A 20,541-nucleotide genomic window follows, 5' to 3' on the forward strand; every position below is an offset into this window, starting at 1 on the left:
AGTAGACTTATGAGTTCTGGTTTCCAAGGAATCTTTGAATAAGGACAGTGATATGGTTTGGCTGTGTCCCCACCCAAATCTGGTCTTGAATTGTAATTCCCATAATCCCTATGTGTAATGGGAGGGACTCAGCGGGAGGTATTAATAATTTAATCATGGGGCAGTTACCCTCATACTTTTCTCATGGTTCTCATGATAGTGAGTTCTCTTGAGATCTGATGGTTTTATAAGGGGCCTTTTCCCCTGTGGCTCTGCACTTCTACTTGCTGCCACCATGTGAAGAAGGACGCGTTTGCTTCAACTTCCACCATGACTGTAAGTTTCCAAAGGCCTACCACACCCTGCTGAACTGTGAGTCAATTAAGCCTCTTTCTTTTACAAATTATCCAGTCTTGGGTATGTCTTTATTAGCGATGTGAGAACAGACTAATACAGTAAATCTCTCATTTCTATATTTGGTCCCTCCCTAGCCAGTCTGAAAGAAATAAAATAATGTAGGTCTAGTGTATCCATCCTTCTATGTAAAGTGAATTCTCTGTTTTAGCCAAAAAGATTTTATGTTTGTATTTCTCTGTGCCTTGCTCAACATTTTCCTTCTTCTTTACTCCTACCATAATGTCTTCCTCTTTCAAAACCTGAATCCCACTCAATTTTAGCTTAAATTTTATAAAAATTTCACTGATTACTCAAGTTCACTTTTAATCTTTCTCTTTGAATAAATCTTTTTGCCTGAATTGGCTGAATATTTCTGGTACCAGGTTTATACTGTCTTGGATTGTCATGTGACTATTTTAGGAGTATATGTACTTCAGCTTTAGGTTCGATAAAGCCCAAGGTGCTTCATAAATATTTGTTACATTGAACAAAGACAATGAATGCTGTTCTTACCAAACAGGAAGGTACTAAGTGTGCCTATGATCTGAAAAAAAAAAATTCTGCTTTCAGTGGACAATATAAAAATAATTATAAACCCCAGATATACAGTGGGCTATTGCTAAAAAGCTATTTTTTCACATATCTGGCTGTTTCAAGACAAGTCCTTATTTTTAAGACATATCCACCAGTTATGTTTGTAGTTAACAATAGCTATTAGAAACACAATGGTTAGTAGCAAAAGTATTTGGGGCTACCATATCTAATTAGAGATAATAGGTAGTACTGTTAATTAAATGAGGAAGAAAAAGAATGAATACTGAGCATCTACAAAGATTACAGGCATTATGTTAGATCCTTTTACACACATTTATTGCCATTTACTACTTGAAAAATCTTGGGCAAGTCAATGAATCAATCTGTGTCACAGTTTCTGCATCTTTAAGGCAGAGCTAACAATAAATAGTACCTGCCTTATACATATATTATTTATTTATTTATTTATTTATTTATTTTTTAAGAAAGCGTCTCACTCTGTCACCCAGGTGGCCCCATCTTTGCTCACTGCAACTTCCGCCTCCTGGGTTCAAGTAATTCTCGTGATTCGGCCTCCTGAGTAGCTGGGACCACAGGCACGCAACAACATGCCTGGCTAATTTTTTTGTATTTTAGTAGACACGAGTTTCACCATGTTGGCCAGGCTGGTCTCAAAATCCTGACCTCAAGTGATCCACCGCCTCGGCCTACCAAAGGGCTGGGATTATAGGCATGAGCCACCACACCTAGCCTTGTATGGTTGTTTTGAAGACTAAATGAGTTAACATATGCTTAAAAGAGTTCCTTGCACATAGTAATTGCTATATGTGTTAGTTTTTATTATTGACTATGTTTATTATTAGAATCAACAATTTTGAGAGGTAGGTAGGCATCAGCTAATTTAGCAGATGAGAAAACAGATTTGAACAGGTCAACTTGCCTTAAGTTTCATAGTTAGTAAGTAGTAGCACTAATATTCAAATTTAGGAATCTGACTCTGTAGTGTAAGCCTTTTCCACTATACCATATTGCATGCCAACATGTTTATACGAAGATATGACATGGGACCTATTTCATAAAATTACGATGAGCTCCTTAAAATGGGATCAAATATAACCATCAAATCTGACCATAGAGGAATGGAACATTTTATTAAATTCAGTTTTAAATACTTCAGGTATAAGGGTTTCTAGTATTCTGCTTTGTAAGCAATTTAATATTAATTTTCCTATTTGCATAGAACAATTTTAAGATAGTCAAAATCCTAGTTCAATATGATTAATTTTAGCCTTACCATGTATAACAGGTATTTTATTTTACTCAAAACAAAATCAAATTTTCTATCAAAAACAAATGATTAAATATGGTGTTTTTTGCTATGCTTCTGTAGGAGAGTGTTTTCTGATTGTTAAAATGGCCAATATTAACTTTTAGGTGAGTTATTAAATGTAAATTCTCACTATCTTTCACAGGAGTAACAAACTGAAAATCATTAACATGTTGTTAGTAACTTAGGTCAATCTTTTCTTCTTCCCAGTGCTTATACAGTGTTCTTATTTTTGAAGCATTACAATATAAGAAAGAAAAATGACTAATGACTGCATAAAATAATACTTGTCTTATAGTAACAAACACTCAAAATTATGACACACATACATTTCAATAAATTGTTTATAAAACAATTTTTATAACTCTCTTTAATTTGTATTAGAAAACTGACATTTTCATGAAAAAAATCTAATAACCTAAGTGAAAAAAGTTTGTAGAAAAGCTTAGATATTTATCTGCCCCAAAGAAACCTAAAAGTAGCCTGTAAACAGAATATACCTTCTAAAATTCAGAGTCTTTTCCTAGGTCAGGTTTCTTTGGTACCATTTTGTAGTATTTTCCCTCTTTCAGCATTGGTCACTTTGTCTGATGCCTCTTCACTTCCATAATGAAACAGTTATAAGAACCCCCTTTTTTTTTTTTTTTTTTGAGGCGGAGTCTCGCTCTGTCGCCCAGGCTGGAGTGCAGTGGCCGGATCTCAGCTCACTGCAAGCTCCGCCTCCCGGGTTCACGCCATTCTCCTGCCTCAGCCTTCCGAGTAGCTGGGACTACAGGCGTCCGTCACCACGCCCGGCTAGTTTTTTGTATTTTTTAGTAGAGACGGGGTTTCACCGTGTTAGCCAGGATGGTGTCGATCTCCTGACCTCGTGATCCGCCCGTCTCGGCCTCCCAAAGTGCTGGGATTACAGGCTTGAGCCACCGCGCCTGGCATAAGAACCCTTTTAAATAAATATTCCTTATGTCAAATTTATAGTTTCCTGGTATTTTTGCTATTTCTTCTTTTGTTTGATTATTTCATAATCATCAATTATATCAGCATACTTTTGTTATGAGGCATTTCTAAGAATGTCAGTTTAAAACTATTTTTTGTCAGTTTAAAATTATTTTTAAGAGTGAGATTTTACTTAATGTATAACAAATTCATTTTATTAATTTTTAAAGTGCAGAATTCTATATATTACTTAGAATAAGGGATATTTTATTTTTGTTATGCTGTATTGTCTGTTGAGACAATGGGGCAATACACTTCAATATGGCAGAAAAGCATTTTTTCTTTGCTCCACCTAAAATTAAAAATATAAGGAAGGAAACCTAACATTATTCGGATTACTAAAGAACCAAAGGTAAAAGTCAGAAAATAAAAAAATGTGAGTAAAGATGACTTGTTGTCATCCAACAGGCCAGGGGTGGACAGGCTTTTCTGCAACGCATCAGATGATAAATATGTCAGGCTTTATAGGCTATATGATCTTGTTTACAACTTCTCAACTCTGCTATTTTAGCCATAGACAATACATAAATAAGTGTAGCTTTGTTCTAATAAATCTTCATTTATAGACCCTAAAATTCAAATTCCAAATAATTTTTCACCTCACAAATATTACTCTCCTTTTGATTTTTTCACCCATTTAAAAATGTAAAATCTATTCTTAGCTTCCTGGACATGCAAAAAAAGGTGACAGGCTGGATTTGGCTTGTGGGCCATATTGCTTACTCCTGTGAAAGTCTCACCCATTTTTTAACTTCAGTACCAACCTTGGCACTGAACACATATTGAGGATTAAAAACAAAAGCTTCACAAATGAGCAAGTGGACGAGACATACATGTATGCTAGGCTTTTATTTAACTATTTTACCTATGATCAAAATAATATATTAGCATACAACCCTTAATTCAATACAGCTTAGTGCTCTAAAAGTACTGAAAGTTATTTTGTGCCTTTTAAATATTTAACAGTTTAACATTTTCTAATTTACTATATTATCAAACACTTTTAAAATAAGCATAGAGATATTCTTTTGTTAATATTTCTTAATCTTTTAGCTCTTCTAGAATTTATGCATTTATGTCTAAAGGGCCCTCACTTCACCTTGCTCATATGTCTATAACTAAACTTTTATTTTTTAAGAATGATAAAAGATCCTTTATATAATAATACCTTTTTTGGACATACATTGCTTTGAAGTAATAATGGGACATAAAGGGATAATACTTGTATAGAAATGAGTTTTACGATCTGTGGAACTTTATAATTACGAATATTTCACTAGTGACAATGAATTATCCAACCTTTATCAAATCAGAAAAAAATGCAATCTGGCCAGCCACGGTGGTTCATGCCTGTAATCTCGGCACTTGGGGAGGCTCAAGTGGGCAGATCACTTGAGGTCAGCAGTTTGAGACCATCCTGGCCAAAGTGGTGAAACCCTGTCTCTACTAAAAATATAAATATTAGCTGGGCTTGGTGGTGCACGTCTGTAATTCCAGCTACTCAGGAGGCTAAGGCATGAGAATTGCTTGAATCTGGAAGGTGGCGGTTGCAGTGAGCTGAGATCATGCCACTGCACTCCAGCCTAGGTGACAGAGTGAGACTCTGTCTCAAAAAAAAAAAAAAAAAAAAGGAAAAAAAGCAAGCAATCTATTATTAAAAACCATTTTTTATTATCAAAACAAAATTCTAAAAAGTTGATGAGTGAGAACTGTCATGATTTTATATGTAAGTTTTGATAGCATCTCATATTTACAGGCAGGCAGAAGGCTAGAAGGCATGCAAGTATCAGATGAACCATATTCTATGACGCAGGGCCTAAAAATATTAAATTCATAATTTAGGAAAATCAATTCTGATAGCCCTATTCCTATAAAATATGTAATAAAGAAGATAAACTTTACTATACTTGATATTCTATTCTCATTTTTAATAGACCGAGAGGGAAATCTGTTGATTAAATTTTTCATTTTATCTAGAGTTCATACCCATTGACAAAATCTTTGGATTTTTTTTTTCATTCATCATATTCATCATTTTCATCCTTCATTTTTTTTTCTTACAACACACACATCCCACAAACAATTTTCCTTTGTGCTTTACAGATTAAGGTAATTACTGACAATTATTGACTATAAAACATTAGGATTTTTAAGGGAGAAGTTTTACATTGTTTTACTTTTATCAAATTAGTATTTGTGCTTTCTACCAATAACTTCTGACCTCATTAAAAAATATTTGCAATCCTGACATATATAATATAGGTAAATGTGTCTAGAAACAGCTTCTTCTCTTTAGATCCAACTATCAAAACAGACAAACTACTATATAATTCAGGTACAGAATTATACTTCTAAATTCCTATCTGATACGTCAATATTATATGTTAGATATTATAAGAACTGCAACTACTCTAGGGTGTAAAGTAAAAGGGAAATTAGTAGAATTACTTTTTAGTGGGCCTATATTGATTTTATGTTTGCTTATTTATTATTTATTTTATTGGTATTATTTAATAGCCCATGAGTGCTACAAACTTTTGCCATATTCATATCATATGTATTTATATATACATATAAAATACGAAGTGAACCTATTAAAGATCAAGTTATTCACAATCAGGTAAATTGCTTCTTTTCAAAAACAGATATTAGAGAAGACATATTTATGTATATTTTAAATCCATTTAAGAAACCCCTAATGTAATTTTACCTATGTAGCTGCTATAGGTATATATGAATATAAGAGCACCTCAATAGTTTTCATATAACTGAAAAACTTTAAGAATAAAATACTGCTCAATTTCTGAATAATGAAATATACAATACCATGGAAACAGACACTTGTCAACTAGTAGTACCAAAAAAGAAAAGAAAAAAAACTCAGATACTAGAACAGCAGAAATTTAAGATTTGTGATTTATATAATATAGAGATGGAAGAGATCAAATATGAAGCTTACCCTATGAAAATTAAGAAATAAGTTAACAAGATTCTAAAGATTTCATGGACATACCTTAAATCAAGTAAAAGGCTATAGTTGTCTATTTGGTATTACATACAAAAAAGAAAAACTATCAAATGTGTCCATTTGGTGGTTACAAAAGTTACATCGCAACAAATAAAAAAATTTGACTCTTATAAATTAACTCTTACATAAAATACCAGGAATAGTTCTCATTGAACAGTCACAGCCACCTTGGTAAATAGGTGCTTTTATTTCCCTTGCTTTATAGAAAACTAAGGCACAGAGTGGTTAAATGACTAGTCTCAATAGAGGTATAGGAGAAAAATACACTTGGTCTTTGTTCTTGATTCCTGACTTACTATAGAACTCATAAAACCCTTGGGAATTTCCTGAGTGATAGGAGTAGAGGGTGCCTTTTGTTATTCCTAACAAACCCTTTGCACCCCCCTCCTGCCTCCCTGTTTTTTTTGAGACAGGATCTCTCTCTGTCACCCAGGCTGGAGTGCAATGGTGTGACCTCTGCTCGCCACAACCTCTACTCTCAGGTTCAAGTGATTCTCATGCCTCAGCTACCCGAGTAGCTGGGATTACAGGCGTGTGCCACCACACCTGGCTAATTCTTTGTATTTTTAGTAAAGACGTGGTCTCCACTTTGTTGGCCAGGCTTGTCTTGAACTCCTGGCCTCAACTGATCCACCCGCCTGGGCCTCTCAAAGTGCTGGGATTACAGGCATGAGCCCCTGTGCCAGGCCCAAACCTCTTCAGATCACACCTGAGTTTATACTAATGAGATTACTTAGGGTGCCTGCCTAGATAGCCTCAGGATGGGGCTGGTCTGGTCATTGGAAAGTCTAAGTTGTTAGAACATTGGAATTTTCAGTTCCACCCACTGAGGGGTGGGGTTGGAGATTGGGCTCTATAAAATCTCTTGAACAATGGGATTCAGAGAGCTTCCAGAGTGATGAACTCATCAAGGTGCTGGAGGGGTGCTAAATACTGAGAGGGGGTGGAACCTCCTTGCCCCTATACCTTGCCCTGTGCATCTCTTGCATTTGGCTATTCCTAAATTGTATCCTTCATAGTAAACTGGTAAGCATAAGTAAAGTGTTTCCAGGAGTTTTTGGACCTATTCTAGCAAATTAGTGAATCTGAAAATGGGGGGTTATGGGAACCAGCGGACTTTGTAGTCAAGTAGGACAGAATTTTGAGTAGCCTGGGGATCTGGTACTTGCCACTGGCATGTGACGTGAAGGCAATCTTGTGGACTGAGCCCTTAAATCTGCGGAGTCTAGTACTAATTCCTGGTAGGTAGTGTCACAACTTAATTGAAATAAAAAGAAGGACATCTGATATCTGTTGAAGTTGAAGAATTGGCTGGTTCGAGTAAAAAAACCCAAATAGCATCAGAAGTGTCAGTAAAAACACTCCATCTATGGTCACCTTGTTGATAAGTAGCAGAGCCAAAATTCAAAGGTTTGAATTTTCAGCCTAGCATTTTGTATTAACTGGAAGCCTCATAGGATATAAAACATTTTGTGATGTAAATTATTTCCCCACAATGAATTATCCAAGGAATTAAAAATAATACTGTTATTTGGTTATGAATGAATTTTCTGGTGAAATTTTTTCTATTTTTCTGTTATGGAAAAATATGAAAATATCAAACCATCACACAAAAAATAGGCATATGTAAATCCAAAGTGATTTACTAAAACACTTAAGACAGCACCCAAACTCCAAAAATCCATATCTTAACGTAAGTAGTCAATGTTCTTACAAAGAAACAAAAGATAAGTACACCCCTGCAGGAGATGGCTTCCTTCCCAATTGTACTTTTTCAGTTAGTCATAGCATAAAAGAAATGTAAAACTTGGCCAAAGAACCATTAACTATAGAAGCCAGAAGCTAAATAAATTGTGTAAGGATGACTTCATTTATGCAGTTGAAGTTAACCTCTCAACACAGCTTGATTTTGATTGTTTTAAAAGCCAAAACTATTTTATTTAAAACCCTAATTATAATAATATCAAAAGTTTATGTACCATGGTTTTTATATAGAGGAATAGAAAAACAATACTTCTTAAAATTGCATTTTCATATAGTAGAGCAGCAGTTCTCAAAGTCTGAAAGTATGGTCTATGGTCCAACAACAACATCTACATCACCTGGGGCCTTGTTAGAAATACAGATTCTCAAGACCCATTGCAGCTTTACTGAATCAGAAACTCTAGGGGTGGGGGGTCAAGCAATTTGTGTTTTAATAAGTCCTCTAGTTGATTTTGATGCAGGATAAAGTTTGAAAACCATTGTACTATTATAAGAAGGCCAGTAATTATTTAATAGATGCAGAGCAAAAGTACCTTGTGGTATGTTAATAAGGTAATAGATACAATAGTGTACTGATTTGAAATAGAAAGACATAGTAAATATTAAGTTGAAATTGATCCAAGAAACACATTTGGTTGGGGGTTTGGGGACGTAAAGGAAACTGTCACAATTGGTAATGTAATTTTATGTATGGCTCTGAGGTGACAACTGTGGTTTATGGCTTCCTTAAACAAAAAATACACTCCCCTCCCATATTAGTTAATAGTGCTTATTCTTCATTCTTTCCCTAATTTTTCTTTCTATATATAAACAAGTTGAAGATGATTCATGTGTTCTTCAGCCTAGATATTAATTCTACTTTTGGGCTCATTAAATTCTGCATTTAAATGCTGTTCACATTTAGAATTGCGGAAAATATATCCCTTTTCAACAAAAGTACTGTAAAATCAGTATATTCTATTGCAGTCATCTTACTGTAATTTTAGACAAATGACAAGGGTACCTCAAGAAAAGAATTATATTGACAAAGCACATCAGACCAGATGCCATGCTAACCATCAGAATTCTGCTATCACTTCCTTTGGAAATGTGCCTAAAATTAGGCTGACATCAAGCAAATGACAGATTACCTCTGGATCAGTTTAATCTTCCTCATATTGTATCATTTCTAGTTTAAGCCCAAAGAAAAAAAGTCAAGAAACATTTTTCACAATTCATCCACAGCAAAATTTTCACATTATTAGAACTACAAGTTATTTGTTATGCCTAGCAAAGTTATAAAAATAATATAAATATAGTAAAAAGGATTTAAAAAAACATGATTAGTTTAATCCTTGAATATGAAAAGGCATGTACATCTTACCTCTGGAGTGACATCTCGTGGTGCAAACCCTGTTCCTCCAGTTGTTAATATCAAATTAAGTTCCTTTTCATCACACCAATCTATCAGGGTTTCCTGAAAGAAAACAATAGTATAGTCATGTGCAGAAGAACTTGCCTGCTTGCTCAAAACATCCCAGTCCTCGGACACTTTGTATTCAGCGAGGAAACACAGATTCTTTTCAACAGCCAGTAAGAAAACTTTTAAGCACGATTCATGGAACAGTTTCACTCTTGATCAAAAGGCACTGAAATTTTGAGTATTATTTTATTAATTATAGAAAATGAGGATGCAAGTATCAAATTCTTGAAAGTAAATAAAACATAAGAAAAACCGTAAATAAAGAGCTTATAATTAATGGCTTATCTGAAGTTCTTTTTAGCCATTCAAAAGACACTACTATGACAGTTACAGAGATTAGAATTATATATCATAAAATTGTGGAGCTGGCAGGGTCTTTAGCAGATGTGCCTCTTTATTTTCTAATGAGCAACTGAAGTACAATGTGCTTAAATAATTCACAAAGTTACACACCTAGTTTGTAACAAAGTGAACTAGGATCTCCATCTGCTGACTTTTCCTATTCTTGCTAATTCTATCAACCGATCCTACATTTTAGCCATTTGCTAAGAAGGGCAATTAAGTGCTCATTAAATTATAATCATATACTTGCATTGGTATTATATTGTTTCATCATGTTTTTACAATTCAGAGTCAAAATTTAAAAATATAATTCATCATTTAATTGCCAATAACTCGTGTGAAATACAAATAGCAGGCTGATACTGAGATGTACAATACAGTGCCCTCAGTTCTCAAATTCATCAGTGACACAAAATGTAGGATGATTATTTAGAATAAATCCAAGACCTAAAAAATGATTTTTTCCCCTTTCTTTGCAGATCTGTGTTTTATTCTGGTATCATAGAAATGCAGAGCTCAGAGCTCTAAATAAAGGAAACTTTTCTGTGCAATGATTAATGAATGGCAACAAACTATTTTTTAAAAACATAAATTGTAGATAACTGAGAGCCCATCTAAAGAATTTTGATCCCTGATACAGTTATAATTTTGTTCTGAGAAAGCCCCTCAAAAATCAATGATTATTATAATAAAGGTGCTTATAAAGTGGTTTCATAAACCAAAGTTAAAACTTCAATTGTCTGTGCTTCATTTTAAAAAGTAGAAAAGCTTAAATACTCACTCTTATAAATAGCTCTCTATTCTTTCCGGTATATAAAAAAAAAAACAGCCGGGAGCAGTGACTCATGCCTGTAATCCCAGCACTTTGGGAGGCCGAGGCGGGTGGATCACGTAAGGTCAGGAGTTCGAGATCAGCCTGGCCAACATGGCGAAACCCCGTCTCTACTAAAAACACAAAAATTGGCCAGGCATGGTGGAGTACACCTGTACGTCCAGCTACTCAGGAGATTGAGGCAAGAGAATCACTTGAACCTGGGAGGCGGAGGTTGCAGTGAGCTGAGATCGTGTCACTGAACTCCAGCCTGGGTGACAGAGTGAGACTCTGTCTCAGGAAAACAATAAACAAAAAACAAAACCACGGTTGATACCACAACTCAGCAATGTGTAGATTAACTGTCTTTGTTTTCTGACTGATGTATCCTAGAACACCTCAGACCTCTTTGTAACATTCCTAAGTACTTCCATTATGGAAGTGAAATGCCTGTGCCACAGTTTTCTCACCTCTGATTGCAATCCATTTATATCAGATCTTGATAAAAAGTGATATGAAATCTAAGTTGCATCAACAAAATATCTAAACACCAAAATGTTTATATCAAATACCAACTTTCAGTATTAATATTAAGAGGGTATTCAAACTTTCAAATTTTAAGATGCTAATAAAGATAGTAAAAATGGTCCCTTTATACTGAAGAATGCTCCTGTTTTGCCTCAGGTAATACTTCCTTATAAGATAATTCATCTGTTGACTAAGTAAAAATTTATGAAGTATCTACCATGTATTAAGTGTTAAAAGGTAAAAATAAGAGGAACACTGACTCAGATTTCAAAGAGCTAATAATCAAGTAATGGTTCTCAACCTTGGGTGCACAATGGAATTAACTGCGGAGCTTTAAAAAATATTTGGGCCTCACCTCTTTGGTATAGCTTGGGCGCTGGGATTTTTAAAAGCTTCCCAGGTAATTCTAAAATGTAGCCAGCAACTGAAAACTACTAGTCTAAGAAGACAATCTGTTCAATTACTCAAGGGTAAATTTCACAGATAGTTGAGTAGGCCCACAAAGATTTCACACAGTTTAAAATCAGTTTTTGGCCGGGCGCGGTGGCTCACGCCTGTAATCCCAGCACTTTAGGAGGCCGAGGTGGGTGGATCACGAGGTCAGGAATTCGAGGCTAGCCAGGCCAAGATGGTGAAACCCCGTCTCTACTAAAAATACAAAAATTAGCCAGGCACGGTGGCAGGTGCCTGTAATCCCAGCTACTCGGGAGACTGAGGCAAGAGAATCGCTTGAACCAGGGAGGCGAAGGTTGCGGTGAGCCGAGAATGTGCCACTGCACTCTAGCCTGGGCGACAAAGCAAGACTCCATCTCAAAACAAACAAACAAAAATCAGTTTTACCACAGTAATATTACTAAAGTTTTTCTATTTCCAGGATGGATAACTGGTAACACTTAATGTATAGATTTGTTTCACTTGAATAACATTTGTTATCTTGAGAGCAGTTAAGAATCTATTCAAGCATTTGGGAGGTAATATTTTGTTGGCCAAAGTAGCTAATGTTATGTATGGCAGATTTCATGTGAGCAAAAGTTTTAGTAAGGCTTTTAGATTTTAAGACAAAATAGAAATCCTATCATTCAGTCACTTGTTTTTCAAAACAAAAGAATTCTTCCTCACCCACCAGTATAGAATTCCAGTTTTCCAGGGCCATAGTTGTCATGCATCTGATTCATTAATTCATTTAACAAGAAAATATTTCAGGGCAAACTTTTATTCAGGTACTTCCTTAGAGAACAGCAATGCAAAGATAAATAAGGCAGTGTCTCTAGTCTCAAGGATTCAGTCAAGTAGAGGAGCTCTTTGTATATAGTTTTCTAGAATCTTGTTACTGGAAGTGTGATCTGAGAACTGACACCAGTGGTGTCATGGAATTAGAAATACACAAATTGAAGTTCCATCCAAGATCTACTGAATCAGAAGCTGCATTTTAAGAAAGATACCTCAAGGTGATGTATGTATACATATTAAACTGAACTATGTGCCACATTAGATACTGAGTGTTTTTTCTATCATGTTAAAAAAGCAGTTTATCTTAGCTATTTACTGTACCAATTTATTAAATTTATCTTAACTTAGTAATTTATCTTAGCTTACTAAAAAGCAATTTATCTTGCCATATTTGTTTCTGTACCTGTTAGATCCACTGTATTCTGAGAAAACTTTAATATTCAGCTGCCTATACCAAATAAGGGGTCATTGAAGATTTTTTCATGAAAGCAACTTATGAAAAATCCCTCTGCATCTGTTGCAAAAGTGAGGCTGAGGACATTGTTTATTTTAGTGATTAACTTTTCCTTATGTGGAGGATATTTCTTTTTTTTTTTTTTTTTTTGAGGCAGAGTCTTGCTCTGTCGCCCAGGCTGGAGTGCAGTGGCCAGATCTCAGCTCACTGCAAGCTCCGCCTCCCAGGTTTACGCCATTCTCCTGCCTCAGCCTCCAGAGTAGCTGGGACTACAGGCGCCCGCCACCTCGCCCGGCTAGATTTTTGTATTTTTTAGTAGAGACGGGGTTTCACCGTGTCAGCCAGGATGGTCTCGATCTCCTGACCTCATGATCCACCCGTCTTGGCCTCCCAAAGTGCTGGGATTACAGGCTTGAGCCACCGCGCCCGGCCTGTGGAGGATATTTCTTTAAAAAATTATTGCCTTGCATTTCTAGTATTCCATTCCATTCATCTTCAGTAGAATAAAGGTGTATCACAAAAATCCCCCTCCTAATATCTCATAAAATCAACATAAAAGAGTAAAACCTAGAGGAAAAACCTCCACAAGCAACAACCAAATAAGCAAATGACAGAGCTTCATAAGTCTCTTGGATGGTTAAGGACAGAAATAAAAGATCTTTGAGACTCATAATTCATCATTGTGAGGCTCCTAATGCTACTCTGGACTCCACAGAGGTCATAATGGTGAATTCTCGAAATCTTACAAATTCTCATTAATACCTCTAAATTTACAGAGATACAAACTAAAAGAGACTCCATATTTTTTTCTTATTGTAAGCAGCTTCTATAAGAAACATGCAATGGAGGCCTGATCACATTCAAGATGAAGGTTCTAGAAATGAATGTACACTGAATTGAAAAACTAATCTTAAACTTGATGACATTCCCCACATAATCATGAGCTAAACCCTTATCTAGGAAGAAAAATTCTAGCACTGGACATTACTAAAATTTCAGAAGAGCAGAGTATTCCAACAAAGACTATATGTTGTCTCTGGTCTTGCTTCCCCTATTGTTTTTCTGTACAAGTTTCAGATCTGATACAGTCTGGGCTTTTTGTTTCTTCCTACATCTCTGCAACAAGTTTGAAATAAGCACTAATTTGAGGACTGGATATTGTTTTATCAGGTTTTTTTTTTTTTCTGAAAAATCATATAATAAACAAATTTGAAGGAGAGGGTAGGTGGGAAGAAAGGTAATAGTGCAAATATCCTTATCTTTCATAGCAAGATTCAACCAATCGTGTCTAAGGTTTAAAATATAGTTAACATTTGACTGTAACCTATTAATGATTTTCCTATTTTTTAAAATTTAGAGGGATTTCAGCATATATCTCTTGTAATAAAAAAGTTATTTCAAAGTCAATAGGCTCTTTTACTCAGTTCTCTTTTCTTCTGTTTAAGTGCAAATAAATGCTACTATATATTAGCTTCAGAAAATTATCCTAATTGTTTATATAGCTATGTCTTTCACTCATTTAAACATCCATACATTCCTCTAGCTACATAATAGTCATTGAAAGATGATGGAATGTTTTATAAACAATGTTAATATTGATTACTCTTGGGTAGTTAAATTTGAAGTATATTTTATTTTTTTACTCCCTTTTTACATTTTTGCCTTGTTTGAATTCTTTGTCATTTGTATGCTCATTCAAAAATAAAGGGATTTCAATAGCCAACGTGGTCCTAAGGAAAAAAACAAAGCTGGAGGCATCCTGCTACTTGACTTCAAACTATACTATAGGGCTACAGTAACCAAAACAGCATGGTATTGGTACAAAAAGACACTGGACCAATGGAACAGAATAGAGAACCCTGAAATAAGACCACACACCTACCACTGTCTGATCTTTGACAAACCTGACAAAAACAAGCAATAGGGACAGAATAGAGAACCCAGAAATAAGACGACACACCTACAACTCTCTGATCTTTGACAAATGTGACAAAAACAAACAACAACCTATTCAATAAAAGGTTCTGGGAGAACTGGTTAGCCATATGCAGAAAATTGAAACTGGACCCCTTCCTTACATCATATACAAAAATTAACTCAAGATGGATTAAAGACTTAAATATAAAACCCAAAACTATAAACACCCTGGAAGACAACCTAGGCAATACCATTTGGGACATAGGCATGGGCAAAGAATTCATGACAAAGACACTAAAAGCAATTGCAACAAAAGCAAAAATTGACAAGTGGGATTTAATTAAACTAAAGAGCTTCTGTACAGCAAAAGAAACTATCAAAAAAGTAAACAGACAACCTACAGAATGGGAAATAATTTTTTGCAAACTATACATCTGACAAAGGTCTGATATCCAGCATTTGCAAGGAACTTAAATAAATTTACAAGAAATAAATCATTAAAAAGTGGGGAAAGGACATGAACAGGCACTTCTCAAAAGAAGATATACATGTGTCCCATAAGAATATGAACAAAAGCTCAACATCATTGATTAGCAAAATGCAAATCAAAACAACAACGAGATATCATCTCATGCAAGTCAGAATGACTATTACTAAAAAGTCAAATAATAACAGATGCTGGCAAGGTTGTGGAGAAAAAGGGACACTTTTACACTGTTGGTGGGAGTGTAAATTAGTTCAACTATTATGGAAGACAGTGTCACGATTCCTCAAAGACCTACAGACAGAAATACCATTCGACCCAGAAATCCCATTACTGAGTACATATCCAAATGATTATAAATCATTATATTATAAAGACTCATGCATATGTACATTCATTGCAGCACTATTCACAATAGCAAAGACATGGAAACAACCAAAATGCCCATCAATGACACACTGGATAAAGAAAATGTGGTACCCATATACCATGCAATACTATGCAGCCACAGAAAACAATGAGATCATGTTCTTTGCAGGGACATGGATGGAGCTGGATCCCATTATCCTTAGCAAACTAATGCAGGAACAGAAAACCAAATACCACATGTTCTGACTTAGAAGTGAAAGCTAAATGATGAGAACACATGGGGGAACAACACACACTGGGACATGTTGAAGGGTGGAGGGTGAGAGGAGGGAAAGAAGCAGGAAATATAACTAATGGGTACTAGGCTTAATACCTGGTGATGAAATAATCTGTACAACCAACCCTCATGACATATGTTTACCTATGTAACAAACTTACACATTCTACACATGTACCCCTAAACTTCAATTTAAAGTTAAAAAAATAGAGGTATTATAAACATTTATTCATTCTTCATTCTGATACTTAGTGCTCATGGTCAATAAGTTTAGAGACAAATTTTATACTTAATAATTACACATATACTACTGTGGTAAATTAAATACGGTTATACGGTCATTGTAAATCCTCCTGTCAGGAGGTGGGGTCTATTTCCACAACCCTTGCAACTGGGCTGGATTTCTGATTTGATTTGATCGATGGAATGGGGCAATAAGTTATGGTGTGGCAGTTCTGAAGCCTAGGTCTCAAAAGGTTTCCATTCTTCTGTCTTCACTCTTTGGTAAACTTCTACTACCATGTCAGGAAGGCTGGGCTAGACAATGGAATGATGGGTGACCATTTGGAGAGAAGGGTCTAGTGGAATAGTCAGCACCAAGGCCCCATGCATCTGAGTGAGGCTTAGATTCTCCAGACCCAACTGAGCTGACATTATTTCAGCTACATGAGTGACCTTAGACTCATGTGGCTGAAATAATGAGACCAGAAGAAGATATTCCCACTCAGAAAGCCCAGACTTGTGAAAAATAACAAATCACTATATGTGTTAAAACCACCAAATTTTTGTGATGGTTTTTAATTAACAATACAATATAAAAACAACTACTTTCACAGTTAACGTTTTGGCATCCTCTTCTTTTTCTATTTCCAATTTATATTTCATTAATGATAAGTTTATCTTTTATAAAAAGCTTCAGAATAGTTCTAAAGGTAAGCTTGATGTCTTATATTTAAATAAATTGGCAGAAAGTCTTAAGAATATGATTATAGGTTAATTTTCAGTTTAAGAAACATGCAAATACCTAGTATGTGCAACGAATATGCCTAGAATGTGCCATAAATATATATATATACACACACACACACAAACACACATATGTATTATTTTAAAAACCATGGCAAATGTGCTTGATGTTACAGACGTCAGAGATAGGAACAAATTAATATAACATAATAGATTAGTGTATTATGGTGTTATTAGAGATGGTATACTTAAGAAAACTGTTTCAGAAATACTACATGTATTTATAAACAGATAATGTTTACTTTACATTTACATTATTTAACAATAATAAAAAACATCATTATAGAAATTCTTAGCAAAATTACTTTTGCCAAAGAGTAAACAACTCATCAAAGAGAAAGACAGGGACAGTAATAGAACTAAGAGAGAGTAAGTTTACTAAGTCATCATTCTTTGTATCTATCTGGAGCCTTATACTCATCCATTATAATAGACATTTTTTTTGTCTCAATCTCTAAGTTCAGCTTTGATTTTGGTTATTTCCTCTCTTCTGCTAGCTTTGGGATTTGTTTGGTCTTGGTTCTCTAGTTCTTTCAGTTGTGATGTTAGATTGTTAACTGGAGATCTTTCTAACGCTTTGATGTGGACATTTAGTGCTATAAATTTCCCTTTTTTTTTTTTTTTTTTGAGACAGAGTCTTGCTCTGTCACCCACACTGGAGTGCAGTGGTGCGATCTTGGCTCACTGCAAGCTTCGCCTCCCAGATTCACGCCATTCTCCTGTCTCATCCTCCCGAGTAGCTGGGACTACAGGCACCCGCCACCACATCCGGCTAATTTTTTTTGTATTTTTAGTAGACACAGGGTTTCACCGTCTTAGCCAGGATGGTCTCGATCTCCTGACTTGTGATCGCCCGCCTTGGCCTCCCAAAGTGCTGGGATTACAGGCGTGAGCCACCGCGCCTGGCCTAAATTTCCCTCTTAACACTGCCTTATCTGTGTCTCAGAGATTCTGGTATGTTGTATTTTTGTTCTCAGTGGTTTCAAAGAACTCAGTGATTTTTGCCTTAATTTCATTATTTACCAAACAGTCATTCAGGAGCAGGTTATTCAGTTTCCACGCAATTGTACGGTTGTGAGTAAATTTCTCCATCTTGATTTCTAATTTGATTGCACTGTGGTCCTAGAGATTGTTTGTTATGATTTCAGTTCTTTTGTATTTCCTCAAGAGTGTTTTACTTCTGACGATGTGATCAATGTTAGGGTATATGCCATGTAACAATAAGAAGAACGCAAATTCTGTTGTATTTGTGTGGAGAGTTCTTTAGATATCTATCAGGTCCATTTGACTAAGGGCTGAGTTCAGGACCTGAGTATTTGTTAATTTTCTTTCTCAGTGATCTGTCTAATATTGTCAGTGGGGTGTTAAAGACTTCCACTATTATTGTGTGGGAGTCTTAAGTGTTTTTGAAGGTCCCTAAGAACCTGCTTTATGAATGTGGGTGCTCCTGTATTGGTGCATATATATTTAAGAGACTTAGATCTTCTTGTTGATTTGAACCTTTTACCATTATGTAATGCCCTTCTTTGTCTTTTATAACCTTTGTTGGTTTAAAGTCTCTTTTGTCAGAAAGTAGAACTGAAACCCTTATCTTTTTCTGTTTTCCATTTGCTTGGTAGATTTGTTTCCATCCCTTTATTTTGAACCAATGTGTGCCACTGTATGTGAGATGCGTCTCTTGAAGACAGCGTATCAATGGGTCTTGGTTCTTTATCCAGCTTGCCACTCTGTGTTTTTAATTGGGGCATTTAGCCCATTTACATTTAAGGTTAGTATTGATATGTGTGGATCTGATCCTGTCATCATGATGTTAGCTGGTTACTTTGCAGACATATGTGGTTGCTTTGTAGTGTCACTGATCTGTGCACTTCAATGTGTTTTTGTAGTGGCTGTTAATGGTCTTTCTTTCCACATTTAGTGCTTCCTTCACAACTGTTGTAAGGTAGGTCTGGTAGTAACAAATCTCCTTAGCATTTGCTTGTCTGAAAAGGATCTTGTTTCTCCTTTGCTTATAAAGTTTAGTTTGGGCGGATATGAAATTCTGGGTTGGAATTCCTTTTAAAAATACTGAATATTGGGCCCCAGTCTTTTCTAGCTTGTAGGGTTTCAGCTGAGACATCTGCTGTTAGTTGGATGGGCTTCACTTCGGAGGTGACCTGACCTTTCACTCTAGCTGCCTTTAACATGTTTTCTTTCATTTTTACTTGGGAGAATCTGATGGTTACCTGTCTTGGGGATGATCTTCATGTGAAGTATCTTATTGGAGTTCTCTGCATTTCCTGAATTTGAACGTTGGCCTCTCTAGCTAGGTTGGGGAAGTTCTCATGGATGATACCTGAAACATGTTTTCCATGTTGGTTCCATTATCCTCATCTTTTTCAGAGATACCAATCAGTTGCAGATTCAATCTCTTTGCATAATCCTATATTTCTTGGAAGTTTTGTTCATTCCTTTTCATGCCTTTTTTCCCTTTCTATCCTTGTCTGCCTGTTTTATTTCAGAAAGCCAACCTTTAAGCTCTGAGATTCTTTCCTCAGCTTGGTCTATTCTGCTATTAATAATTGTGATTGCATTATGAACTTCCTGCAGTGTGTTTCTCAGCTCTATCAGGTTGGTTATGTTCTTTTCTGTACTGGCTATTTTGTCTGTCAACTCCTGCAATGTTTTATCATGATTTTTACCTTCTTTGCACTGGGTTTCAATATACTCCTGTAGCTCAATGATCTTCATTTCTACCCATATTCTGAATTCCATTTCTATCATTTGAGCCATCTGAGCCTTGTTCTGAACCCTTGCTGGAGAGATGGTGTGGTCATCTGGAAGAAAGAAGGCACTCTAGCTTTTTGAGTTTTCAGCATTCTTGGACTGATTCTTTCTCACTTTTGTGGGCTTATCTTTCTTCAATCTTTGAGGTTGCTGACCTTTGGATTTTTTTTTCTTTTATCCTATTTGATAACCTTGAGGGTTTGATTATGGTATAAGATGGATTCATCTGACTGGAAGAATCCAATCTTGTTTTTGGAACATTTTAGGAGGTCAACGCTCAGCTCCCAACTCCTGGACTGTGTGCTCTAACTCTGGGACATTTGCATTGGGCCCCAATTTTGACCTCTTTGAGGTTGAGTCCATTGTGCTGGGGGTTCTGAGGTGCCGCATCTGCAGAAGAGTGCTAACAGATGCAGGGGTGCCTGCCTCCCTACAGGTGTTCACCATAGTGGTGGAGGTCACACAGCTGTTAGGGGATGGGGGGCCCCTACTGGAGACTGTGCTGTTGCAATGGAGGTGATGTTGGCTTGGGGGCGGGGTGCTGGCCAGCACAGATCTGGGTGCCTTCTCTGTGCCCCTCAAATGAGTGACTGTTCAGGGTGTGGGATGATCCACAGTTCTCTGTGCAATGTTAGTACAAGGGCTGGGTGCTGACAGGAGTGAGACTTGCCAGTTCTGTGCTTGCCAAGAGTGTCTGCAATGATGGTCAGCAAGGGAAGGGGGCAGATTGTGCTCCTCTGTGCTGGCTGGGCAAGTAAAGCAAAAGCCACCTGTGCAGACATGCATCAGCAAACTGATGTGGGGAGTACCATGGGTCTGGGAAAGCTGCACAGGCTGGGGAGGGAGTGTGCAGG

The 20,541-nt window shown here is 36.1% G+C and overlaps 1 protein-coding gene across 27 annotated transcripts in view; it reads right to left on the bottom strand.

Annotated features, from left to right (window-relative positions):
- The window catches only part of LOC105472850 (gephyrin), a 737,491-nt gene that overhangs the window by 364,154 nt on the left and 352,796 nt on the right, over positions 1-20,541 (bottom strand). For all 27 annotated transcript variants that reach the window (XM_071099297.1, XM_071099293.1, XM_071099295.1 and 24 more), the window contains exon 4: positions 9,385-9,477. In XM_071099297.1, coding sequence (XP_070955398.1) covers positions 9,385-9,477 — 93 coding nt within the window. The remainder of the gene's footprint in view (positions 1-9,384; positions 9,478-20,541) is intronic.

Source organism: Macaca nemestrina, chromosome 7, assembly GCF_043159975.1.
Source record: "Macaca nemestrina isolate mMacNem1 chromosome 7, mMacNem.hap1, whole genome shotgun sequence".
Lineage (NCBI taxonomy): Eukaryota > Metazoa > Chordata > Mammalia > Primates > Cercopithecidae > Macaca > Macaca nemestrina.